Source organism: Microtus pennsylvanicus, chromosome 4 (genome assembly GCF_037038515.1).
Source record: "Microtus pennsylvanicus isolate mMicPen1 chromosome 4, mMicPen1.hap1, whole genome shotgun sequence".
NCBI classification, from domain to species: domain Eukaryota; kingdom Metazoa; phylum Chordata; class Mammalia; order Rodentia; family Cricetidae; genus Microtus; species Microtus pennsylvanicus.
Window position 1 is genome coordinate 85363445 of NC_134582.1, and position 27568 is coordinate 85391012.

Sequence of the window (27568 nt, forward strand, 5' to 3'; positions counted from 1 at the left end):
TTGTGTCTGTGGATTGAGCACCACACACAAACATACCTGTTCCAGCATTCAGACATATAAATACATGTGTGTGTTCACAGTCACACACATGCACATGCACACATAAAAAGATCTAAACAAACCAGAAAGCAGCAACGCATGGCAGTCTTCAGTCACTGTCATCTACAGATGAGCACTCCTGCCTGCTCCTTGACTTTCTACAATTCAACAAGTTGGGAAATAATTCAGGTATCTATAAAAGACACACGAGTTGGGGGAAGCAAAACCTATGTCCATTAATCTTTTATTATCCATTTTAATATTTTATAGTTTTGTACAAGCTTCCTAAAAGTTACATATAATCAAAAGAGGGAAAACTTCACATGTACTAGTTTCCTATTTTTAAAAAATCAGTTCTAACATACATGAATCAAAGGAAATGTATTTCCTTAATATAGGCAAAACAAACAAAAACCACCAGAAAAAAATAGAATATGGTGTTGGTTAATTCTGACTAGAATAAAACATTTTATGTGTTTAGGATAAAACATCAGAAACACTGGAATAAGATAGTACACCATCTTTAAGCCACTGAGGGCCACTGAATTGCAGCCATGTTTGAGGGCCTTGAGAGCAACATCCAAACTCATGAAGCTCGCAAGGCTAACATCCTTGGGCCTATCACTGTATACTCCACCTGTCGGACCTTCTGAGCCACCTTCTCTTTCCCTCCTAGGACCTTTGGGGGTCCAAAACTTTCACCTACTATTTGTAGAAATCACAGATTACACTAGCCTCTTGCCCCACAGTAAGAACCACAACCCTCCTCCCAACCCTGTTTTACCTCCAAACCCCCTTTTACTCCTGCTCAGAAGCAGTGGAGACCCTCTGCTCTCCTGGGCCTGGGCTTTTAGACCAAGCACTTGCAGTTCCCGTCTCACCCTCCTTGAAGATGGGAGCTCACTCATGGACAGATCAGGAAACTTCCAACAGCCTATGCAGTGGTGATCCCAGGTAATTCCAACAGTCTTTGAACAGCTGATGAAAACAAAAATATCTACCAACGGGAGAGTTCCTTCTGTCCCAGGTGATGGTGCTCCACCAGTCTCAGGTGGACCAAAGGGACCTCTGCACCACCCTAGAGGAACCTCCTTTGATGTGGGATGCCCGTCTATATGCTGTGAATATGTATTATTACCATGGCCATTTGTTAAGAAAGCTGTTTTGGCCAATAGCCAGACAGAATGGACCCAGGTGGGAAATCCAAGGAGAATTATAGGGAAAAAGAAGGTGGAGTCAGGGAGACGCCATCAATCACCCCAGGAACACCATGCTAGAGCATTTCTGCTAAGCCATGGGTATGTGGCGATACACAGATTAATAGAAACGGGTGAATGTAAATGTAAGAGCGAGCAGGTAGTGAGTCTGCCATGGCCAATCAGTTTGTAATTAATATTAAGCCTCAGAGTGGTTATGGGGGAACTGGCGGGTGGGAGAAAAACCCCCAGTTACACTCCCTTCATGGCAGTACCTGTGTGAACCCCTTTAGAGGCCGTATCTTCTTCATTTCTATCACCAGTTCAGTCTTCCCTGATCCAGAGGATTTCCCTTTTCCAAGACTGCCAAGACTCCCAGTTTTCCTTTTGCTATTCGGGTTTGCCCCCATTCTCCCACATCACTAATTCACCATCAACAGTCATTTGTGCACCCCTGGGAGGGTTCTGGTGTAAGGGGAGCCTGCCTAAAAATCTCTCATCTACATCTCACCACCTACCTCCCTGTGCCAGCCCCAGTCTCTCTGCCTGCCCGTGGATCGGGATACAAGATCTCATCTTCTGGACACAGAGGCCTCAGCAAATACAGCAGTGCATAATAGATCCCACTAGGTGCCTACATGTCACCCTCCAAACACTGCTCAGCATCCGGTCCCTGGGCCACCATCCCACATAGGCTATCAGGATATCATTATCAGGTCAAGCTGAATATGACCTCCACCTCCACGGCAAGGGCACATCCAGTGCTCTGTATCCGATCCAGCTGGACACGAACACTCCTCCATCACACATAGTACAGTAGGGATCACTGTACCATCCCAGCTCCTACTTAGGTCAACGTACTAGGCTATATTTCAGACACTGGTGGAACGCGGGTCACTGCCACATATAAACTTGTAGGTATCCGGCCTTGCTTGACATCCTACCTTTCTGCTATACCACATACACTACTAGGCCACGGCAGAGGACTGCTCAGCAAGGCTGGAAAGGAGTGACGCGTTTTGAGTGGTAAGAGGGCCAAAACATGTTTCCAGGAGGGCCTGGTGGGTAACACTTTGTGTGGGATGGCAGAAGGAGTCCAGCACCTGTGTTAAGCTGTGTAAGTATGACGTCAGCAGGGAAGGATGTCCATCAGACCAAATACATAGTAACTTTCGTGTTTTGCCCAGGTGCTGAGAGAGCTTCCAGCATGGGGTCAGCAGTGCATGTGGGAGGGATCTTGCAGGGCCTACGCCTGATATTGCACATGAGCAGAGTCTAAGGAGTATACGGCAGAGTCAATACTGAGATATTTATGAACTGAGGAAGTTGTGTATCAGGGTGATGGGGTGGGGTATCCAGTAGGGCCTATTGGAATCATTATGGGAGGCATGGCTGGCAGCCTCTGGTACCTAGGAATATATGCATGACCATGGAGGCTGTGGAGTGTCCAGCAGGGCATAATGTCAAGCACTAAATATGGGGCAACTGCAGGTGGGGAAGTGGCCAGCAGAACTAGATCATTTGGGTTGTATGTGGGGTGGTTGGGGATAGCCATCAGGGCCTGATACCTGGCACTGTATGGAAGGTGGCAGCAGGGGTGTGGCCATGCTATATAAGCTAGCCCCACTATTCCAATATATTAGCTGTCCTCAAAACAGTCTCCTGGGTCATTCATATGTGCCATATCTATAGGATGTTCTTGACTTTTATGTCCCAGTGGCTGATGTTTTTTTTTATGAAAGTACTCAACTGTGGTCACCCCCTGCTGAAAATGGGGTGTATGTCCTTCTTCATAAGGCCAAAGGCTGCTTATGAGGTTGACCCAATCTCCCCTGCTACATTCTGTACACAAAATGATTTTACTGCTGTGCTAACCAACTGAAAAAGCTTCCTGGTATAAGGCTGTTGTATTTTCATGAGGTCCACCATGCATATGCTCTCTGGGAACTTGTTGATGAACTTGTTCTAGACCTTTGCAGTTTGTTACTCTGGTGTTGGTAGGGATGTGGCAGGTGAAAATAAGCCTTCGAGCAGTGTTGTTAAGATTTTGCCTAGTTATCTCTGAGGATGTCCTCATCAGATGGGCTGTCCCTGCTACCCATGTGGGTGTGGAAATGGCACTACCACATGATACCAGAAGTAAAAAAACAACAACAAAGCAAATCTAGAAAGCAAGTGTATGGCTTATGACTATCAGTTTAGTTCCCACGTCAGGAAAGTCATAGCTATCTCAAGCATCTTAATGATGCAATTTGGCATCAGAGGAAAAACAAAACAAAACAACTGAAAACCCCAAGCACTAGACAACATAAGAAAGATCAGAGCTGAAAATAAGTAGATACTAAGGACCAAAGAAATAGAGTTGAGGATTTAAAAAGATGAACAAAACTGACAAACCCTCAACATGAATAACCCAGGTCCTCATAACATGCCTAGCCCTCTGGTACCCTACCTCACTCACACTTCTCTCAGAGAGAAGCTTACACACCAAACACATGGATCCACAGATCCAAGGACAGATGTCTCCTGAGAGTTCTGTACTTGACCTCTGAGCTCTAAGATCACCTTAGGAGTCAAGTACATTGTGTCTGTGACCAAAGGCCTGCATATAGAGTTACAAGGTTCCCTGACAAGATTGTTTGTGTCCTACAGTAACTACCTAGGATCTCTTAGAAGATTCACCAATTATCTTCTTCTGTGAACTTCAGAAGGAGGATGTGGGTCAAGAATGTGGTTGGTCACTCTCCAGATCTTTCCCCCTGAGAAGATGAGGAACAGTTCAAGCAGGTGTTAGTTGGGGTTCTCTAGAAGAACATAGCTGACAGAATGGAATTATGTATAAGGAGGATTTGAGTGACTTACAGACTGTGGTACAGCTAGTCCAACAGTTGCTGTCTTCTGACAGAAAGGCCAATATAATCTGGTCATTGTTCAGTCCATACGCCTGGATGTCTCAGCTGGTCTTCAGTCTAAGTTGGAATCCCAAAGAAGTAGGTTCTAATGCCAGTAAGGGGACACCTGCACAGCAAGACAGATGACTTTTTTTAAGAGGCATTTTTTCTTTGTTTATGTACTGGGGGGGGGCACATACCATAGCACAAATGTGGAGGTCAGAGGTCAACCTCTGGGAGGAACCAATTCTCTCCTTCTCCCATGTGTGTTCCAGGGATCAAACTTGGGTTATTAGGTTTGGCAGCAAAAGCCCTTCACCTACTGCTCCATCTCTGTGTCTCACTGACCCCCAATGGGGACTGGAGGGTGCTAGGAGTTTAGTTCAGTGATAAAAGACAAGCCTGGTGTGCATGAGGCCCTGAACTAAGTCCCCAACACATAAAATAAAATCAGTGCTATGGATTCCACTACGCTGGTACAGTGCTAATAGTAAAAATACAATCTACCATCAATTCTTGTTAAAGACTTTCTGAGTCTGGCGGTGGTGGTGCATGCCTTTAATTCCAGCACTCAGGAGACGAAGCAGGTGAGTTTCCTAGTTCAAGGCCAGCCTGGTCCACAGAGAAAATTCTAGGACAGTCAGAGCTACACAGAGAACCTATCCGAAAACAACAACAACAATGAACTTTCCAGATTCCAGTCGCACTTTTTAAAATTAACTTATTTTATGTTGTGCTGTAGGCAAGCATTCTACCACTGAACTACGTCTCATGCCTCATCTATACTTTCAAAAAGGGTGTTCAATTTAACCATTCACCTAAGTATTTTCACATACATAAAAATACATAAATTTCTTTACATGTAAAACATGTATTCTGCATTCACAAGATGGGCAGCGCTCAGGACGACGGGATCCGCGCCAGCAGCTACAGCTCCTTGGCCGCCACCGCTTCCGCCCCTGTCACGGCGTGACCCGGAGTGGGAGGAGCTCGCAGGCTCAAGGGAGTGGGAGGGTCCGGGCGTTCGCCCCGCCTCGCCATTTCCGTCGCTGCGCAAACTCCTCCGCGCTCTGGGCGGAGCCCTTTTGCGAGCGCGGGGGCGAGGCTTTGGTTTAGGGGCGGGGTCCTTGTGCCAGAGGCGGGATCAATACTACGTAGGAGGGGCCTGAGAGTCTTGGGCGTGGCCCGAAGAGCAAAGGCGTCCGCCGGTTCTGGGAGGGGTTCACACGCCCGGGTAGGGCCTATAGGACAGGAGCCCGGGCGTCTTCTCAGGGGCGGAGCCTGTCAGTATGGGGCGGGGGCTTTGTCCCTGAGGCGGGGCCTACGCGTCACTGCACTGGTCCGGTTGTTGCAACTCAGGTGCCCCCTAGGGTCAGAGGAAGGCAGCAGAGCGCAGCCAAGGTAAGTTCCCCGCCGGTGAGAAAGGCAGTGCTTTTGCTAAGACTGTTACAGGGTTCTTCAGAAGGGAGTATGTGAAAAGCACGGATGACCAGCTACCCGCGTCCCGAAAAGGGGCTTCGGGAACCGCCGCAAAACCTGGGTAGAGATCAGAATGCAGAGGCTTTGAGTGCTAAGACTCCGTGCTTAGTGGCGTGTTTCATGTGTTTTAACACGTGTCCAAGTGTCATTCCAAAGTCATGCTCGAGATCTATGCACTTTAGTGAAGTTACTTTTTAGTTTAACAAAATTTAGGAATAAAGCTAAAGCAGATGTCATGCGTTGTGGTGCAGGCCTGTAACCCAGCTCGAGAGTGCTGAGGCAGGAGGAACTCAGTGAGTTAGAGATCAGCCCCAACTACATGGTAAATTCCAGAAAGACCCTCTGTTTAAAATAATAATAATAATCCTAAAGCAGAAACAAGTGTTTTTTAGGGCTTGGACCAATGAGCATACTGGGTGTGAACATTTATGAGAAGAAACTATTGTGGGTTTGTCTTTTCTTATCGTCGTACTTTGCACTTTTATTGTGTTCAGAATTTTATTTCACCAGAAATGAACAGTGAAAACCACATTGAGGCACTGTTACTACAGCTAAATGATTGCATTTATGACGGCTTCGGTGAGAGGGATAGAGCTGGGCAGGGTAAAGATGATTCTAAGTTCAGAAGAGCACTTCTTTCTGAGGGCAACTTTTGGAGCCACAGTTTCTGATGATAGGAAATCCAGATAGGAGAAGAGTAATTCTCTTGCTTTTCTATATCCACAATAATCCCGTACTTGCTACTGATCTTTCAGAATTCTAGGCTTTGCCCCCTGACATCAGGACCTGGAAAAAAGCCTTTAGTTAATAAACACTTGCTGTGAGGTGCATCTTTCTTCCCAGAGTTAAGGATGGTGTCCTTTAATCCTAAGTATGGACTCTAAATCATGCAACAAAATGGGAATTTCCTTAAATTGCTACTTTTGTGATGGTTGCTGTTTCACAGATAAAATCTTTACATTCAAGTGATATGATTGCCAGGGATTTAAAGGGCAGATGGGGATTCTAGGAGGAAAATTATATTTCTTTATTTTACTTTATGTGAACAAATGTCTTATTTGTATTCCTGTGTGACATATATATAAACCACCACGAGACATCATGTAATTTCTGGAAATCGTACCTTTGTCCTTTGCAAGAAGAATATGTGCTCTTAATCACGGAATCATCTCTCTAGTTCCTAGAATTGTGGTACTATATTGCCCTTAATATTGAAAGGGCGAGCATCTCCTGACATACTCAATCTGCAGTTGCAGGTACATGAAGCTTCTACCCCCTCAGTTCCTTTCTTGTGCATGTTCTCATGCAAGTGGGAGCAGGGCTATAGCTCAGAGGCATACTGCTTGCCTGGAACACACGAACCCATAGGTTCAATTTGCAAGACTCTTCCAAAAGCTATGAGAATGTTATTTGACAATACAATCTTTCAATAATGTAGCAGTAATATATTGAACCCACATATCTATCTTCTTCACCCCCCTGAAGCCCTACCAAATGTCGGGATTTTTAAATGCATCAACCATTCATGAAGGAAGCAGAGGTCTGCTGGGTAAGCACTCCACGGGTTCAACAGGCTGAACTCTGATCTGGCCATGGGGCCAGCCAATGGATGATCTCGGCAGTACAACATCCCGAGCCCTCCTGTCTTAACAGTACTATTCCCAGAAATGGGTGTGGGAGTGGAACTGGGGCAATGATTGGCTGAATTTATGTTTTCAAAAAGGCTAAAATCACAAACTTCTTTCGTCAACTTCTTACAGCCAGGTTTCCACTCCTTGTTACATATGCAGGCTTGTAGGGTGGGGTACAGGTTATTCTCTGAGGCCGACTTTCCTGACATAGAACAGTGAAGTGTTCTTAGTCCTAGACTCACTGAAATGTAATTTTTGGTATGACTTATTGGATGTTGAAAGTTGGGTTTTGTTGTTTGGTTGGTTTTGGTGTTTGTTTCTTTTGATACAAGGTCTCACTGTAGCCCTAACTGGCCTGGAACTCACAGAGAGCCTCTTGCCTCTGCCTCCCTAGTGCTGGGCTTAGAGGCATATGCCACCATGCCTGTCTTGTTTGTTTTGTTGAGAGAGGGTCCTGCTGTGTAGCCTTGGCTGGCCTGGAAATGGCAACAACCCTCTTGTCTCCCAAGGACTGGGGACATGTGATACCACCCTGGCTTCGATGTTGACATTTTTTAGATTTATTTATTTATGTATGTATTTATTTATTATGTATACAATGTTCAGTCTGCATGTGTGCCTGCAGGCCAGAAGAGGGCATCAGATCTCATTACAGATCCTTGTGAGCCACCATATGATTGCTGGGACTTGAACTCAGGACCTCTGGAAGAGCAGTCAGTGCTCTTAACCACTGAGCCATGTATTTTTAAAAAGCTATAGCCAAAAGGTTTTGTATAGTTCATCAACAGAATCACAGGTCCTGATGTCATTGCAGATATTTTTCCATTTAGGCACTGGAGATACCATCCTCTGAGACAAAAATTGTCTTCAAACTATGGCTGATGCCACCTCACTCCGTGTGAAAGAGCTCCCCAATGCCGAAGTGCAGAAGAACCGCGTACTAACCCTGGAAGAATGGCAGGATAGGTGGGTGAACCGTAACATCGGATTTCATCAGGAACAAGGGCATCGGTAAGACGTGTTTGGTCTCTGACAGAGAAATTGACTGGAGTAAGGTGGGGTGGGGAGGTAGTGTGTGCCTCAGTTGGCAGAGAGCCATGCAGGACACTTGGTGTGATCCACAGCACTGAACAAAACTGGGCATGATGGCATATGCCTATAATAACAATTGAGAAATGGGAGCAAGAAGGATCAGAAGTTGAAGCTACATAAGTGAGTTTGAGGCCAGTGCTTGGCTCCGTGAGACTTTGCCTCTGAAAGAAAAGGAAGGGGGAGAAGCAAAAAGAAGCTGACTTTAAAAGTAATATTCAAATATAATTTTGGATTTATTTTTATTGTAATAGTCTCATATTATGCAGCCTCTCAGATATCAGAAAGTATCCATAGCCAGCCATACTTTAATTAGCAGTGTGTGTTTTCTTTCATTGTATAATGATTTGACTTGCAGACAATGACATCTTAGATTTATGAAATGTGTTTTCTTTTTTAAAACCACCATACTTTGGTGCTTATACATGCAGCAAAATGCTGAAGCAAGATTTAAGCTTATGTCTCTGTATGTTCAAAAGTGAGGGTGAAGGCCGGCCATCTGGCTCCGCCCAGGAAGGCATGTGCCACCAACCCCAACAGTCTGCCTTTCATCCCTAAGCCCCACAGGATGAACTGAGTCTTGGAAGTTGTCTTCTGACCCCCAGACATGTGCCATGACAGACGTGTACACACACACACACACACACACACACACACACACACAGAGAGAGAGAGAGAGAGAGAGAGAGAGAGAGAGAGAGACATGTGCCATGACAGACGTGTACCCATACACACACATATCATAAATTAATTTAATTAAAGTTTAAAAAGAGTTAAGCTCATTGAGAAGCTATTCCGTATTGAAAGGATTGAAATGTAGATAGGCAGAGCACTATGATAAGGAAGAGGAAGAGGATGATGAAGATGACGAGGACAGTGAAGAGGATTCAGAAGATGATGAGGACATGCAGGACATGGATGAGATGAATGACTATAATGAGTCCCCTGATGATGGAGAGGTCAACGAGGTAGGCGGGGTGTAGGGAGTGCCTTTGTTCCTAGGCTCCTGCCCCCGATCTAACTGATGGCCGAGGGATGCAGAAACCCTGGCTCTACCCAGGGGCAGGATCTGGGCTGAGACTGGCTGAGGCCCCTCCCCACCCACACCCAGCCTCCTCTTCAGGTGGACATGGAAGGCAACGAACAGGATCAGGACCAGTGGATGATCTAGGTAGACAAGCCAAGGTGGCCTCAGGGTGATTCCAGGCCACCCCAACCTATCTTACATCCACAGCCTCAGCCCCTCAGCCTGCAGAACCAGCTGTGATTATAGTGTCTAAAGCTTACCCTTAGGCACTGTCTCTGCTGCTTCCAGGACAAGGTCTCCTTGGGCCCTCCCAGGCCATCAGTCTTCCCTTGAATCCCGAGAGCCTGAGCCCATCCCACCTTCCTGGCTGGTACCTCATTCCTTGGTTGCCAGGTGTGGTCTCTTTCTAACCCTCTTTAATAAAGACACAGGACTGATTCTCCCCCCCCCCCAAAAAAAAGAAATGTAGATAGGTCTATAGAACACTTAACACCACTTAGGTCACAACAGAAATCAGAGTGTAAATGTGGTGATTAGGACAGACTTTTCCAGATGTATCACTCACAGAAGCAGAAGTTATTTTACAGTCATGAAAACTCAGGTTGTTAGTCATATTTAACACTAAGTAGCTGTGTAACGAAGCAAGTTCCTTAGCTGCCCTGTTTCTTTAAGTGTAAACTGGAGGTTGTAATAATTTACATTATCTTCTTGTTCCATTGTTGGGAGCTTGGGAAGTTCTTAGTGTCATTAATTCTATTCCCTTCTCCTGTACATTGGTCTAGTTAAAGCAAGCACTGTTGTAACTTTGTTTTTCTCCCTAGGCTATTAAAGAAGCATTTGGATACATTCCTTAAAGGCCAGAGTGGACTGAGAGTGTTTTTCCCTCTCTGTGGAAAAGCGGTTGAGATGAAATGGTAACCATTAACTAGTTTTTGTGGAGTAATACTTGGGGTGAATATTTAACAACATATGTGTATGTTAAAAAAAATGGGGGGTGGGGGAGCAGGAGAAGGATAGGGAGTGGGAACTTGGATTGGTATGTAAAATGAGAAAAGATTGTTTAAAAAAATTTTTAAATATTCTCAGAGTCATCTGTGGCAGGACATACACATAATGGTAGGACGTGAGGTGACAGCAAAAGGATCAGAAATTCAAGATCGGCCTTGGCTACACATGTGTTCAAGGGCCACTAGGCTAGGTGAGGCCCTGTTCAAAGAGCCAGTCAAGCAGTCATACAAAGATTAACGACAAAATACCATCCTCAAATCCGAATGTCTTTATTTTAGGAGACTCTGTCATAGTTATAAAATTAGAGATACTGTTTCCAAATAACAGGAGTGCAAACTGAGTCAGGCATGACCTTGTCTTCCTGTATTTTGTTTCAAAGGCCCCCAGAAAATAGTTTGTGGGGACCTGAGGATTTAGCACGGTTGGTAGAGCACTTGCCTAGCATGCACAAGGTTCAGTCCCTGGGTTCAGTCCCTGACATTGCTTAAAACAAGGGTGGTGGTATGCACTTGTGATCTTGGCAATTACGGGGTGAATTAATTTGGAACCAGCAGGGGAACTCTAGCCTCCTTTTTCATATCTCCTGGATCTGTGTATGTGGTCTAATGTCTATAAGTAGCTTAGAGATTTCAATAACTATGAATGTTTGGAATGGAAGGCAACAGAAAAACACAAACTAGCACAAGCTTTTAGCAGGACAGTGTTTGTAGTCCAGAGTTCAGCTCAGCTCTTCCGCCCATGAGCAAATAGGAGATTTTGTTAGTGTGAGTCACCATTATAAACCCAGTGGTGAGGAGAGTAGTTCTTGGGAGCAGTCCTTTGCAGAAAGACCTCACGCCAATCAACAAGTCGCCATTACTACAGGACTACCCTGAGTCACAACCCTAGAAATTACTTTTACACACAACACTGCTGTCATGATAATGCACAGCCACAAACACAGCCTCCAAGATGTGTATTTGCTTAGATCTTAAATGTTGAGAACTCCTATCGATCACTAGGCAGGAGGGAAGAAAAGATCAGTGGAAAAGGTTAGTAAATACAAAATAGGCTTACCTTTAAAATGCTCAGTCCCCACCCCCATGTCAATACCAGTGATCTACCCACAAAACATATACATTTGGATTTTATTCTCCAATAGAGAATAAAATTTTTGCAGCCCATACTGTCTCAACTTGTAGCTAAAATTATATATTAAATGGCTGTTACAGGGCTAGGTAGGTAGCTCTGTGGTTAAGAGCACTTGCTGCTCTTGAGAGGAGGCAGGTTCAATTCCCAGTACCCAGGAACACCCTCTTCTGGCTTCTGTGGTCTCTCTCCCTCTCCCTCCCTCCCCCCCCCCACAGAGAGAGAGAGAGAGAGAGAGAGAGAGAGAGAGAGAGAGAGAGAGAGAGAGAATACATACAAAGACATACACATAAACAGAAATAAAAAATTAACAAGTAAAAACTTTAAATGGCTGTTATAACCTGATATTCAAATGTGGCCATGAAATTAAGGATTACTTTTTTTTATCAGAGCCAAGCTCTAATGGGCTCTTGCCAAACCAGAAGAGGGTGACTTTGCAAGGTACATATGAGAAAGCAACTCTGTAAACAGATATGGTGATGGAGCCGAGAGTTTAGGCAACAGTAATGAAACTATATAGCTAGCTAGCTAGGTATTTATTGAATATTTTGGGAGTCTCCATTTGTAACAAAAAATTTAAGGTTTGGGGATGTAATTCAGTGGGATAGTCCTTGCCTGGCATCCACCGGCTCAGGCTTCTTTCCCCCAAACTGCAAAAATAATAATAAAAGTTGAAATACAAATACAGAACGGAGCTACTGTCATTGTATGGAAGTTATCTTTTCACTCAGGTAACTGACCTATGTGTGTACAGGCATTGGATATGAGCAGATAAAATAACTAGGAACAGGGGCCAAAAAGCATTAAAATGAAATAGGAACATTATTTTAGGGTTTCACTTTTGCCTTATTTGTATTTCAGGCGATGGCGCATGTGCTGGCTGGGAAATAAAAATACATGCAGCCAATTTAGATAACCCCTTTGCTTATGTTTTCTAACTTCAAAGCCATGTATGAAGAATGAAGAACCAGTCGCTGTGTGCTAGAGTACATTCCTGGGCAGTATGAGAGACAGGTTATCAGTGCGCTTCACTTTAGAACTATAAACTTTATAAACTATAAACTCTGCCCACGTTGGGAGTGTGCACTCTTGTGTCGATAGTAGACACCGTCCGTCTTGTTCCTGTTTTGAAATGTACTGTCCATTCTCAGTTAACAGATGCGAGAATGGTTGGAACATCACGTGATGTCACCTTTGGTCACCTGTGGCTTCATCTGCAGAAGACATGAGATAAAAGCCAAACTCCGCCCCCATGAGTGAAGCTACATATGAGCAGACTAAAGTCACATGTGTGCTGTTCAGACAGTGCTCTGCTGCCTCAGTTTACCCCCAGGCCCAGCCTTTCTCCTCCACACTTGGTGTCAGAAACTTTCCGTTCAGTTTCCTTCATCCCATCACTTCACAGTGATTCAAACAGCACATTTCCCAACACCTGCCTTCTGAAACCGCCCTTAGGACTCCATCACAGGGAGTGCCCCAGTGTACTGTTTCTCCAGCTGTTCCACTGACTGGTCTGTGTGGGTCTGCTATGTACTTGTGTATGTGTACTTGTATGTGCAGATACACACGTGTGCAGTCCAAACTCCAGATGACGCATCTTCCTTTATCGATCTCCATCTTATTTTTAAAGACCAGGTCTCACTGAACCTGGAGTCTGCTGACAGGCCCCAGGAATCCTCTTGTCCCTGCCTCTCATCACTGGCATTGCAGGCGCGGGCTGTCATGCCTGGCTTTCTCTGTGGGCTCTGGGGATTTGAACTCAGGTCCTCCTGCTTGTGTAGCAAGCACTTTACCTATTGAGCCTTTGCCTCATTCCTAGTTTTCTTTGCTGTGTGTGTGTGTGTGTGTTTTTAAGATTTGTTTTAAGTATATGTTGACTGGTGTGTGCACATGAGGGCTGTTGCCCTTGAAGGTCAGGAAAGGTCAGGGTATGAGATCCCCTGGAGCTGGAGTTACAGGCCAATGCGAATCATTGTGATACAGGTGCTGGGAACTAAACCCCGCTCTTCTGCAAGGGCAGCAGGTGCTCTTAACCACTGGGCTATTTCTCCAGCCCCCTTTGTGGATCTTTGAGACAAGGTCTCCTGTAGCTCACGCTTGTCTCGAACGCACATAGCTGTGGTTGACCTTGAAAGCCGGATCCTCTTGCCTCCACTTCATAAGACGCCTATGCTCCATGCCCAACTCACATGGTTTTCATATTGGTTCCTAGCCCTTACTTTCCCCTCAGCCTTGTGATTTATATGTATGACTCTGAACATAGAACATTTCGCTAGGCTTCTTCTGCTTTTCAGCAGAACTGTCTAGTTTTTATGTAATTTGATATCTCAGTATTTGGGCACCTGCTACTTTTTTTCTGTTTAAGATTTCTGCTACTGTTTACGATCCTCAGAGTGTGAAATCTATAACTATAGAGCTTGTTAGGAAAATGTTGCTATTTGCATACAGTAATAAGATTCATTTTTCCAATCATGTTTATTGTTAATAAACGGGAATTATAGGATTGTTACCAAATGCACAAAATATCTCAAGCTTGCACTCTACTAGGGCAATACTGGTCACATGTGGCAATTTTTTGTTTGTTTGTTTGTTTTTCGAGACAGGGTTTCTCTGTGGCTTTGGAGCCTGTCCTGGAACTAGCTCTGTAGACCAGGCTGGTCTCGAACTCACAGAGATCCGCCTGCCTCTGCCTCCCGAGTGCTGGGATTAAAGGCATGCGCCACCACAGCCCGGCTTCATGTGGCAATTTTTAAAAATTCACTTAATTGTATTTTTTTGGTTTTGAAACAGAGTCTTGCTGTATAGTCCAGTGTGGCCTCAATCTCAAGCTCTTCAGCTCCACAGTACTGGAACTAGTGGCATAACACAATGTCGGACTTGGCTACTTAAATATAAGCCAAATAAAAATTTAAAATTATTTCTATGGGACTGATCAAATTGCCAGATGCAGAGTAGCCAGTGTGGCCAGTGGCTCTGTTTTGTACAGAACAGAGATAGGCATATCCATCATCACAGAAAATGAATCAATAACCAGTGCTAATTTGGAGGGACTGAAAAGCATTTCCTCTAGTTAAATGCATTTAGATGAATGCCTGCGAAGATATGAATCCCTCAAAGTTAAGGAAAAGATGCTGGGTGGTGGTGGTGCACGCCTTTAATCCCAGTACTTGGGAAGCAGAGACAGGTGAATCTCTTATGAGTTCAAGGCCAGCTTGGTCTACAGGATGAGTTCCAGGATAGGCGCCAAAGCTACACATGGAAACCCTGCCTCAAAAGACAAATAAATAAATAAACAAACAAATAAATAAAATTAAGGCAACATACAGATTTGTTTTCTTTTGTTATTTCCTTTCTTATGGGGATGCACTTTTCAGCGCAGGGCTTTGTGCCTGGCAGGGACTCTGGTTAGTGATGGTATTCTCAGCCTAAGGTACTGTCTGTCTATTATGGCTTTTTTCTGTGCTGTATATGAAGTTAACCTGAAGTGTAACTCTTTTTCTGCAGGTTTGCAGACCGGGGCCACACTGTAGTTGGTGTTGAAATCAGTGAAATTGCGATTCGGGAATTTTTTACAGAACAGAATCTTTTGTATACAGAGAAACCACTTACCGAAATTGCTGGTGCCAAAGTATTTAAGGTTTGTATCAGTATTTTCATGACACACACACACACACACACACACACACAAGACTTTTTCTTCTTTTACCCATGAGTAATTAAGATGTTAAACAGTGTCAAATGGCTCTCGTACTGCGGCGAGCTACAGCTTCAGCACTCGCAGGTGGAGGCGGGAGGATCATGAATTCAAGGCTGGCCTAGACTATTTAGTGAGATTTTTTTGTCTCAAAACAAAAGATGCTAGATAGATAAATATTAAGGATAAATGATAGAACTAAACATATAGATGATAGTTTGATATGTAGATGATGAATAATAGCTAAATCAATATTAGGAATAGATATAGAAATGGTAGACTATATATATGTATATATGTATGTATGTACGTACGTATACACACACACACAAACACACACACATATATATGCATATATCATGGAGAGGGTAGAGTCAGTTCTCTCCTTCCACCCAGGGACTAACCCCAGGTTGTCAGGCTTGGCTGCAACCTTACCCTCTGAGTCATCTGGCTGGCCCACTCCAGGTTTTAAAAGAAAACATAAGTTACAGTTAAACTCCAATGAAGTTATTATATTAAATTATTATATTAAATGAGTGTCCCCCCTGTTTCCTTGGCTTTGTCTGAACCCTGTTTGCTTTCCTTGACTATTTAAAGATTTCCTAGCTAAGTATAGAAAATGATGGCTCAAGTAGTTAAGAGCACTGGCTGCTCTTCCAAAGGACCCGGGTTCAATTCCCAGCACCCACATGACAGTTTACAGCTGTCTGTAACTCCAGTTCCAGGGTATCTGACACCGTCATACAGACATGCATGCAGGCAAAACCCCAATGTACATTAAATAAATAAATCTTAAAAAAAAAAGAAAGAAAAGTGTTTTCCATTGTTTCGTTACAGAGTTCTTCAGGGAATATCTCAGTGTATTGCTGCAGCCTGTTTGATCTTCCCAGGTAGGACTGAGTGCTCTATCTGTACCCTTATGTGAGTGTGTGAATGAGTGATCCCTTTGCACCAGTGTGTGAGTGTGTGGGGGTGTAAGAGAGAATGAATGCATGTGTGTGTGTGTGTAAGCGTGAGTGGGATGTGTGAGTCTGTGTGTAAATGTGTACAAACGCATGTATGTGTGACTGTTAGTGTGTGCTTCTCTGAGTGACTGCATGCTCTAGCGCCACCATTTTGTATGTAAGTGCGTGTGAGTGTATATGCCCAAGTGTGTGAGAGTGTGAGTTTATGTTCAAGTGTGTGCATGCTATTGCACATGAGTGGCAGTCAGGGGCAACCTTAGATGCCAGTCCTTACCTTCTACTCTGTTTGAGACAGGGTTCCACGGCCCTGTGCTAGCTGGCCTTCACACTTGCAGGGATCCTCCTGTCTCCACCTCCCGTCTCACCAGGGGAGCACTGGTGTTACAAATGTCTTGCTCTTACATGGGTCTGGCTGTCTAAACTCACATACTCGTGCTTATGTGCTAAGTGCTTTATCCACCAAAACAGCCATTTGTTCATATGATAAGGGATGGTGGCACACGCTTTAACACAGCACTTGAAACAGGCAGATCTCTGTGAGCTGGAGGCCATCCTGTTCTGGATAGCAAGTTCCAGGTCAGGGCTATATATGAGATGCTGCCTCGAAGAAAAAAAAATAAAAAGAAAAGAAAAAAGGTGGTCCTTGGTCCAGCAAGATGGCTAAGAGAATAAAGGTGCTTGTCTTGCAAGCTTGATGACCTAAGTTCAGTTCCTAAAACCCATGGGAGAAGGAAAGAAGAAGCTCGTGAATGTTGTCCTCTGACCTCTGTATGTATGCACACCTTAGTATGCATGTGCTTCCACACACGCACAACACATAAGAATAACGAGTAATAACAGTAACAATGGAGGTGGCCTTGTTTGGCAGTGCTGGGCTGGGGTGGGGGATCTGTTTGCCACTCCTGTCCACTCTGCAGCAACAAGCATTGTCCTACAGCTGTCCTTACCAAAGCCCAGTCTTTCCACTTCATGGGTATATCTCCCAAACCTTCAAAATTATTATTACGATCCAGAGTAGGTAGACATGGAGAGAGGAAGGCCAAGTCTTCTACCTGGCACCTAAGCCTGTAACCAAACGAATTATAAGGTGCAGGATGCAATGTGGTACCTGCCAGAGCCTGATGCCCGAGCCAGGGACAGGAACAGAGCTGTCACTCACTGCCTCTTGTGGGACATTTGTACACTGTGTGAAGATGTGTTGCTGTGATTGGTGTAATAAAAAGCTCAAAGGCCAATAGCTAGGCAGGATGGGACTTCCAGGCAGAGAAAACTCGGGAAGAAGAAAGACAGAGTTGCCAGCAAGACCAGGAGAGGAAACAGAAGTTGCAAGATGGAAGAGAGGCAATACCAGAACAGATTAATATAAATGGGTTATATTAATCCCATTAATGGTGGCAGAACATAGATTAATATAAATGGGTTAATTTAAGTTATAAGACCTAGTTGAGATAAGCCTAAGCAAAAGGCCAAGCTTTCATAATAAATAATAAGTTTCCATGTCATTATTTGTGAGCTAGAGGCCGATGAAAAAGCTTGCTACAACTTCCTATGGACAGAGTTCATCTCCACCTGCCCACTGTCCTCCCTCCTTTTCCAAAGTCATAGCAAAACAAGGAGGCTGCTGAGAGAGTAGAAAGTGGACAGTCCCACACTGGGCCAGTACACCCCTCTAAAGTCTATAAAGAAAAGCCACCATGAGGCCCTGATACCCTGATGATAGGTGAGATTTCCGGCATTCCCCTGCAGAACCCCAGATATCCTGTTTGAGATTTGACCTTTTCTAGACAAAATAGAACAACCTTTACCCTCTCTTCTGAGCAGAGTGAATATTGGCAAGTTTGACAGGATTTGGGACAGAGGATCGTTAGTGGCTATCAATCCAGGTGACCACGATCGGTAAGTCAGTTTCTTCGGTTGTTTTGGTTTTCGTTGTGTTAGCTGAGTTTGAGGTTAAGACTCCGGGGTTCGCTCACCTTGCAAGCTCTGTGGCCTCGACCAAAGCACTGTGGCTCTCTGAGCTTCAGTTTGCTCCTCTGTGACATGAGATGATTCTGCTAGCGCCATCGCCATTGCTGACAGCTGTTGGACTCTGTCCTCTGCCAGGCATTGTTTGGAATATTCAGTGTGCGACAACACATTTAACTAGCCTGACAGCCCTATGACATGTGTGCTGTCTTGATTGCAATATGCCTGTGAGAAATTTAAGGTCAAAGAGATATGTTCAAAGTTAGACAGCCAGGACCTGACAGTTGAGTCTAACCTGCCAAGAAAGAGATGTGTTCCAAGTTAGACAGCCAGGACCTGACAGTTGAGTCTAACCTGCCAAGTTTGTTCAGAGTTCCACATCACATGACCTTGAAGAGTTGCTGTGGGGATTCAAAACAAAAATATGTGAGCCAGGTGTGGTGGCACACAGCTGTGATCGTGGCACTTGGGAGTCCAAGGCGATCCTGGGCCATAATGAGGCCATGAGACTATATCTCCTAAATAAAAGAGCAAGGAAATCCATGAGAAATGTGTTATTAACTCTGGCTGAACTTACAAAAGCACTTGTTGATCCTTTGAGTGATCCTGTTTATACCTAACCTGGCTAGAAAGTCAAATTAAGAAAGCGTGTGAGGGAAATGCAATTCTCCTTTTCCTGTGTAAATGCTACATATGCATCTCTTCAGATTTGGCCGGGTAGATACTGAATTACTCATTACACAGAGGCAGGCTCTTCACACGTGGCTACAAAGTTCAAGCTCCATGTCTGTGACACATTTTTTTTTATTTAAAAAACCAATTTCTTCATATGTAAGGCCATTGCCAAACCTAATCTGTGAAAACTAGAACATTCCACACCAGAAATATACAAGTTTACTCTTTCACTGATGATTTCTCTCTCTCTCTCTCTCTCTCTCTCTCTCTCTCTCTCTCTCTCTCTCTCTCTCTCTCTCTCCTCTCCCCTCCTCTCATTTTCCTTCCCACACCCCACCCCACATCCTCATCTGGGCTTTTCTCTGCCATACTTGCTCCTGAACGATCATTTGAATTCTGTTCCTGGCATTCAGCTCTTCAAAAGCTACTTGTTACATTCCCATTGGATTCTTAGATGTCCCCTATGTCAGGTGCTGGGAAGTGGGCGTGACTTTTGCCAGGACGGTTCTTCTGTCACCCAGCTCTTCCAAACATCCACATCACGTTTCCAGAGCATGGCCTGCATTTCCCACATGGCGTTCGTGTTCTTCCTCAGTGCAAAGCATCACCTGAAACCCCTTCATCTTCATAACACACTGTATTTGTGGACCACATTCAGTTCTGCAAAATGCTGAAGTTTGTAGCTATTTCCTGAGCCCTCTCCAGGATGGTCCTCTGTTTCTTTGGGGTTGGTTCCTTCATGAGTTTTGGTTTGCTCTATAAAAATTCACAGGTTGCCAGGGAGAGAGGAGGATGTTGAGTTCAGATCAAAGGGAAAGCAGGGTCAGTGGACTCAGCTGCTCTTAGTATTAGCCCTGATACACACTTAGTGCAGGTAAGATATCTGTAATTACCGTGACTAAATGAAGACAATCGAGCTTACATCAGGCAAGACAAATGTACCGTTTCTTGCATCAGCTCCTCTGTCCTTAGCTGTGAAGGCCACCCTAGTGGACTCTGACCCTCTGTTCATGGCTAACAAGGCAAGTGACACCCAAGGGGAAGCTTCCTCAGAGAACCAAATTCTAGCTAGGCCAGAGAGTCACGATCCTCCCTGTTCCCCTGCTCTGCCTCTTCTTCCCCAACACCCCCCTCTCTGTATGTGTGTGTCTCTATGGTCACAGGGTAAACACACTCAAGCATGTTGGACATTGTTATCAGGATTAATTACTTTGAGATTTTTAATTCTTTTGTTTGTGTGTATGTGTATGCACGTATGGTGGATGACCATGGAGGTCAGAAGAGGCCACTGGATACCGTGGAGCTGAAGATGCAGGTGGTTGTGAGCCAAACAATCTGGATGCTAGGAATCAAACTTCGGTCCTCTACAAGAACAGTTTGTGCTTTCTGAACCATCTCTCCAGCCCCACTTTTCTAGATTCTTTTTGAGATTGATTCATTCCAAGAGGATTGATGGCTGTCAGTTCCAAGAGACAGGGCTGAGCCGCTCTGATGGATCACTTTTCTAGGGACAGGTTTCTTCTAAGCCCAGCACTTGAGAGGCTCAGGTAGGAGGGTTGCTGGCAATCTGAGGCCAGCCTAAGCTACATGGTGAGTTCCTGGCCAGCCTGAGACTACATGGGAGTGGGGGTGGGGTGTCAGAAAGTTAAAAAGTGAAGGATTCTGCTCAAAAGATTACTTTATTGTTTCTTTTGCTTATTTAAAAATTTTTTTGAAGATAAGTTCTCAAGATGAAACCAAGGCTATCCTCAAACTCATATGTAGCCTAGGCTGGCCTGGAATTTGAGCCTTCCAGGCCTCCCAGCTCCTAAGATTTTGGATGTGTATCCCCACTCTTAGTATACTTCTGCCATTTCTCTTCCTAGATATCTGACTCACTGACAACACTCAGCCTCCTCAGCTCCAGGCATCACTCAGCACAGATGCTGTATATAGCTTTCACCGTAGCCACCATGGCTGACAACCAGTCCCTCTCTCTACTTCCTCGGTGTGCAAGTGGAGCAATCAGTTTCCCTCATCACCCCATACCAGGCCCAGACCTGCTTCATCAGCGTCACGGCCTACTTCTGCACTAACACATGGCTGGGAAGCTGTGTCACCCACTCTTCGGGGCACCCACTCACAGACCGTCCTCAGCACCGGTGGTTAGTGCTGTCTTTATAGAGCTTTGATGGTCCGTCACCTCAAACTCACCTGTAGCCTAGTCTCATTACTCCATCAAACCAGATGAAAGGGATTCTGCTCTGCCCCTCCTCCTATGCATGTCACTAGCGGTGTCCTAGTCATGTGTGACAGTTGTTCATTGTCAACATCCCAACCCAACAGCAGACTTACCGAGTCCAGCTGTGGGTGGAATTCAAGCATCTTTCCTTCTAGCATGTGTCTTGGTGTTTTTGAACCCCAGCCTGGTCTGGGAACCCCTGCCCCTGAGCAAACCATCTGGGCAAGGTCACCAGGTCCCTTAGGACCATATCAGCCTCTGTGTGTCCTGTGGTGTCTTCATGACTGACCTACCCTGGGAGAAGGCTTCAGCTTGATTCTTCTCTTTACTATTTCCTAGCTTTGGTGGGGGAACCAAGGGACATAATTTGTTCCATACATTTCTTGCTTTTAAATAAGAACCCCTGGAGGCTGGAGAGGTGGCTATGGAGTTAGGAACACATCCTGCTCTTCCAGAGGACCTAAGTTCACTTCCCCGTATCCATGTCAGAAGGCTCCCAATTGCTACAGCTCCAGCTCCAGGGGGATCAGAACCTTTGGCCTCCCTGGACACCAGCACTTGCGTGCACATATACCCCTCCCCAAATACACAGACGCATAATTATACATAATTAAAATAATAAATCTTTCAAAGAACCCCTACATAGTTGCATGTATATGGTGGTACACAGACCTCCATGCATATAAAATACCCACCCATAAAATAAACCTTGCCTGGCATGCACAAAGCCCATGTGCCCACCCTTATCATGCCATCAACTTATGTGGTGTTGCAGGCCTATAATCCCAGCACTTAGAAAGTGGAAGCAGGAGGATCAGAAAGTCAAGGTCAGCCTTGGCTACTTAGTGAATCTGAGGCCAACCTAGGGCACAAGAACCAGGTCATCTTAGTTCTGTTCTGTTGCTATGAAGAGACACCATGACCAAGGCAGCTTATAAATGCGACATTGAATTGGGGGCTGGCTTATAGTTTCAGAGGCTTAGTCTATGACCATCATGGTGGGGAGCATGGCAGCATCACTAGAACAGTAGCTGACAGCCCACATCCTGATCTGTAGAAGGGAGGGAGGGAGGAAGAGAGGGAGGGAGGGAGGGAGAGAGAGAGAGAGAGAGAGAGAGAGAGAGAGAGAGAGAGAGAGAAGAGGGGGGCAGAGAGACCGACCGGACCTAGCTGTGCCTGGCATGGACTTTGGAAACATCAAAGCCCACCCCCAGTGACTTATCTCCTCTAACAAGGCCACACCTCCTATTGCTTCCCATATAATTCCACCAACTGGGGACCAGTGCTTGAATCTGTGAGCCCCAGGAGAGGAGGCCCGCTCTCATTGAAACCACCGTACAGGTTTATATGGTTACTAGGAGAATTTCACTGTAGGTCATAGTGTAGTAGTGTATATGGTAGATGCTGGCTTCCTTCATTGCCTTTTGTCCCTTCCAGACTCTGTCTGTATAGAGAAATGAAACATACTTTTTTTGTGCTCTTTCTAGCTATGCAGATGTAATACTGTCCCTACTGAACAAAGGGTTTCACTACCTCGTGGCCATCCTTTCTTATGATGCAACTAAACATGCAGGTAAGCCACACTTGTCTGCTTTGTTCCCTGATTTAATTCAATTATTATTTCTTCTTCTCCATCTTATCTCATAGGATGTGTACTGCGTGTGTGTGTGAAGATAATTCTGGGATAATGAGAACAGTAAAACTTTGTGCTCTTCCACACTGTCCTTGTTTTCTTATATTCCTTTCTTTTTTTTTTTAAAGATTTATTATGTATACAATGTTCCTCCTGCATGTACACCTCTATGCCAGAAGAGGGCACCAGATCTCATTACAAATGGTTGTGAGCCATCATGTGGTTGCTGAGAACTGAACTCAGGACCTCTGGAAGAGCAGTCAATGCGCTTAACCTCTGAGCCATCTCTCCAGCTCCCTTATATTCCTTTCTTGTTTGGTTCATCAGTCATAGTTCAAACTGGAGAAGGGGGAAATGGATGATCCTAATGTAAAGAGATAGCTCAAGAGTCCCAGAGTAGAAGAAAGAAATGTGGATGTCCTGCCATGGGCACTGCATTATTGCCCTGCCATGGGCATGATGGGCATTGCATGACTGTGCTGCCCCCAGAGGTGGCATTGCATGAAGCAAATGTTGATACACACTCAGATGCATCCCCACAGGAATTCAAATGGAAGGGGAAGAGGCATGAGAAACTGTGGGGTTGTGGGGAAATCTCTCAAATGGTGTGCTTTTGTTTTGTTTTGGCAACAAAGTCTTACTTTAAAGCCCAGCCTGGTCTAGAACTTACTATGTAGCCTAGGCTAGGATCAAACTCAAGATCTCTGTGCTTCAGTCTCCCAAGTGCCTGGACTGTAGACATGGGCCACCACTCCTAGCTAATCTTGGGTTTTATCTGTCGGATGCTACTACCGTCTCTCTGATTTTGTTTGTTTTGTGTAACATTTGGCATCAGTGAGGATCAAACCCAGGGCATTGTCAGTGCTAGGCAAGCCCGTTCTCACTGAGCTTCCTCCCTGGCCTGATTATTTTCAGTCTCTGGAAATGATGGTTCCTCTGACTCATTGTAGGCAGAGTTTTCCTTTCCCCCAGTCATTCTCAAATAATCACTCAGAGGCTTGATATTAATTACAAATGTTCGGCCAGTAGCTCAGGCTTATAACTAACTAGCACTTAATTTTATCCCATATTCCTCATTTATGCTCTGCCACATAGTGGTACCTTTATTAGCATGGTACATTCATCTCCTGCTCCCTCTGTGTCTCCTGGTGACTCCAGACTCTGCCCTTCTTCCTCCCAGCACTCTCCTGCTGTGAGATAATGCTCTTGTACTCATATTAGTTTAGTAAAATGCTGATTGGCCAGCAGCCAGGCAGAAAGTATAGGTGGGATGACCAGACTAAGAGAATTCTGGGAAGAGGAAAGGCAGAGAGTCAGTCACCAGCCAGAGGCAGAGGAAGAAAAATGAGAATGCATTGCTAAGAAAAGTTACCAAGCCACATGGCTAAATATAGACAAGAATTATGGGTTAATTTGTTGTAAGAGCTAGTTAATAATAAGCCTGAGCTGATAGGCCAAATAGTATATAGTTAATATAAACCTCTGTGTGTTTCTTTGTGACTGAATGACTGCAGGACTGGGAGGGATAGAAACTTCCATCTACATTCTCCTAGTCTGGCTCTCCTGCCTAACCTTATTCTGTTCAACTATTGACCAGTCAGCTTCTTTATTAAACCAATCACAGTGACATTTATTCACACAGTGTAAAGGAACATTCCACAGCAACTCATTTTGTTGCATTGGGAGTAAGCTTTCTCAGCACTGGGGATGGACCCCAGGGCCTTACAGGTACCAGGCAAGTGCTGTCCCACTGAGCCACCTCCCAGCCTTGGGCACTGCATCTTAGTGTTTGCCTTGGGCAGGCTTGTATTTTCATGAAGGAGTTACAATCAAGTATTTAGACATTTAATTTGTAAGACTCCTGGTGGTTTTCTTGTTGAGGGAGAAGGATGTTTGTTGGGTGGTTGGCTGGTTGATTGTTTTTGAGGCAGTGTCTCATGATGAAGCCCACGCTGGTCTCAAACTCAGTATCCTTCTCTCTCCACCTCCTGAGTGCTGGAACCATAGCTGGTTCACTGGGGTTGCTTGTTGGTTTTTGAGAGGGGGCAGTTTCATGTAGCCTAGGCTGGCCTTGAACTCTTGATCCTGACACCCTAACTTCCTAAACATTGGGATTACAGGTATGAGCTAGTATGTCTGGCATTGTTTGATTTTTTAGTTGAGCTTTTTTTTAAGTACCCCATTTTATTAATATTTATGTGTGGTAGTCTATTTGAAAACCTTGGGTCTAAAAAAGACTTGGTGTCTGTAATTATGTCTGAGGCAGTCAGAAGGAAGGAGAAGTCAGTGGAGGCTGAAGTGAGCTCTGCTCATCTTGTTTAAGTTCTGCTCATGAGCAGGAGGCCCAGGGAAGGCACCATAGGAAGCAGCACAGCTTTAATGGACAGGGAAGATGCTGCAAGTCCCTGTCCCACAGCCGAGTGGGAGGGATGTAGTGTCAAAGGGCTGAAATCAACAGCCTGGAAGGCAAAGGACACCTAGAGGAACCTGTCAATGGACTCCACTCTGATCTCTGATATGAGAAATACAAAAGCCAGGTCGGGGGAACAGGAATGTAGCTGAGTTGGTAGAGTGCTTGCCTAGCCTGCAGGAAGCCTCTGGACTGATCCCCAGCACTGTGTAAACCAGATGTAGCAGTACATGCCTTGGGAGATAGAGGTTGGGGGTCAGAAGCTCAACATCATCCTTGGCTCCACGGTGAGTTCGAGGCCTGCTTGAACTACATAAGACCCTATATCTTTAAAACACACACGCACGCATGCATGCACGCACACACGTACACACACACTAGAAAGTTCTGCTACATGCTCACCTCTCTGGATTTCTGAGTAGTTTATAGAATAAGTCTCTATAACATGACTGAAATTAAACTGAGAGGTGAACCCCACGAATGTGTTTGTTTTCAGAATTAGAGTTGGAGAGATAAACTATTCTTCACCAGACTCTTTTTCTCTTAGGCCCGCCATTTTATGTTCCAGACACTGAACTTAAAAGGTTATTTGGTAAGTTAACATTCCTCTTTAATACTCATGCCGTGTGTGTGTGTGTGTGTGTGTGTGTGTGTGTGTGTGTGGCGTGTGGCATGTAGAGGTCACAAAACAAACTTGCAGAAAGTCAGTTCTTCCACCTTGTGGATTTTGGGGATTGTCTCCGGATGTCAGGCAGGCTTGCAGACACCCTACCAGGGGTTAGGAGTTATGCACTCCCTTTCTCCCCCACCCACCTTGTCTCTGTGTAGCCCTGACTGTCCTAGAACTCACACTGTAATCCAGGCTGGCCTTGAACCCAAGAAACCCACCTGCCTCTGCCCCCTGAGTGCTGGGTTAAAGGAGTGGTGCTCTTTATATTTTTTAAGGTTTTTTATTATTTTAATTATGTGTATGTGTATATGTGTCTTTATGGATATGTGCACATGTCTAGAGAGGCCAGAAGTATCAGAGCCCCAAGTATTGGAGGGATAGGCAATGTGAGCAAACTGGGGTCTTCTGCAAGATAGGTAAAGCGCTGTGACTGCTGAGCCATCTCCAGCCCCAATTATGTTCTTTGTAAATAAAGTCAGTAAATCAAGGGTGGTGGACATAACTGTAATCCCAGACCGCAAGTAGCTAAATCAAGAGGAGAAAGTTCCAGGCCAGCCTGAGTCTAGATCAAAGAGAAATGCCTGTCTGAAAAATAGAATTAAATAAAAGTAAACCAAGCAAGTAAACAGTCAACTGTTCGGTCGCTAGTGAACTATCAGTATATGCAGTTAAAGCATATAAAATGTAAAAAGCAGAGACTATGATACGAAAGACTGTTTTATCCTAGAAAAGGGACTAGTATGGGCCCTTTTATCTGTGTGCTTTATAATAAAGACGCCACCTGTGGTCCTAGCTTTTGGGAGGCTGGTGCTGGAGCATCAGAAGTTCAAGGCAACCCTTAGCTACAAAACAAATTCAAGGCCAGCTTCATTTTCAGAGGGCTGGGAAGATAACTCAGTCTGTGCAGTGCCTGCCAGGCAAGCAGGAAGGACCTGCGTTTGGATCCCCAGCACCCACATCAAAACCAGACCTGGTCATTCATGCCTGTGACCCTAGCAGCTGCGATGGAGGGGGCGCAGGCAGATTCCAGAGCTCTGGGATCACTGAGAAATCCTGCCTCAAAAGATAAAGTAGAGAGTATTCAGAAGATGCCAGATATCAGTGACCCCCGTACACATGCATGTGCGCATGCACTCACACAAATACGCACAAATGCACAAAAAGATAAAGATTTTTAGCCACAAAATCCTCCAGAGATTTTGTAGAGGCATTCCTGATGTCCTTCACAATGTTTTATTTAACTTGTTACCTTTCTGACTTCAGGTAAGAAGTGCAGCATTCGGTTCCTTGAGGAGGCTGATGCTTTGGAAGAACGACACAAAGCTTGGGGACTTGATTACATTTTTGAAAAATTGTATCTCCTTACAGAAAAGTGAAACACAGCTGCTGCTGGTGGCGGTGCATGCCTTTAATCCCAGAATGCGGGAGGCAGGGGCAGGTGGATCTCTGTAAATTCCAGGCCAGCCTGGTGTATAAGCTCCAGGGCAGCCTGGCCTATGCAGAGAAACTCTGTCTTAGAAAAAAAAACAAGCAAAACAAAAATAATCAATCCTTGTATGAGTTTTTGAAAAATAAAAGATTATGTTAATGCTTGAAAGTATAAGCACTTGGAATTTTCTTATGCAGTATACAGATCTTTGCTCGTGGCTTTTTAAGCGAAGTCGCACATTAAATACCGTGTGTCTTTTTTATAGTCAGCATGTATTACTTCTATAATGAAAAATCAAAAATCTAATGCCTGTAACTTTAAACAACAAATAAAAATATATATTATGTATGAAAACTGGAGTCACCGAGGAAACGTAAGATCTTAGTAGGATTTGGGGTAGTCTAAATTGTTTTATTAA

At 44.8% G+C, this 27568-nt stretch overlaps 1 protein-coding gene and 1 long non-coding RNA gene across 4 annotated transcripts; one reads left to right on the plus strand and one right to left on the minus strand.

Annotated features, from left to right (window-relative positions):
- Positions 1-266: 266 nt before the first annotated feature.
- Positions 267-5339, minus strand: LOC142848124 (uncharacterized). 2 transcript variants are annotated; one of them, XR_012910367.1, is made up of 3 exons: positions 5013-5339; positions 4098-4253; positions 267-3994 (listed from the first exon to the last, which is right to left on the minus strand). It is a non-coding gene; the product is annotated as an uncharacterized LOC142848124 (long non-coding RNA). The 2 variants fall into 2 exon arrangements; XR_012910368.1 differs by having other exon boundaries at positions 277-3994; positions 4987-5083.
- Positions 5175-27324, plus strand: Tpmt (thiopurine S-methyltransferase). 2 transcript variants are annotated; one of them, XM_075969739.1, is made up of 9 exons: positions 5175-5527; positions 8067-8247; positions 10174-10266; positions 14993-15125; positions 16020-16072; positions 17969-18043; positions 22496-22581; positions 25599-25643; positions 26985-27324. In XM_075969739.1, exons 2-9 carry the CDS (start codon positions 8111-8113, stop codon positions 27095-27097), a joined length of 735 nt encoding a protein of 244 aa, XP_075825854.1. In that variant the 5' UTR covers positions 5175-5527; positions 8067-8110; the 3' UTR covers positions 27098-27324. The 2 variants fall into 2 exon arrangements, with proteins under 2 accessions (XP_075825854.1, XP_075825855.1); XM_075969740.1 differs by lacking the exon at positions 5175-5527 and adding an exon at positions 7087-7154.
- Positions 27325-27568: the final 244 nt, after the last annotated feature.

What these genes read in the sequence shown, in the direction of transcription:
- Tpmt (XM_075969739.1), top strand. Translation starts at nt 8,111, where the DNA reads ATGGCTGATGCCACCTCACTCCGTGTGAAAGAGCTCCCCAATGCCGAA. An exon ending in CTGGTGCCAAAGTATTTAAG is followed by an intron (nt 15,126 to 16,019) that starts GTTTGTATCAGT and finishes GTTTCGTTACAG; the next exon opens with AGTTCTTCAGGGAATATCTC. An exon ending in AGCCTGTTTGATCTTCCCAG is followed by an intron (nt 16,073 to 17,968) that starts GTAGGACTGAGT and finishes TCTTCTGAGCAG; the next exon opens with AGTGAATATTGGCAAGTTTG.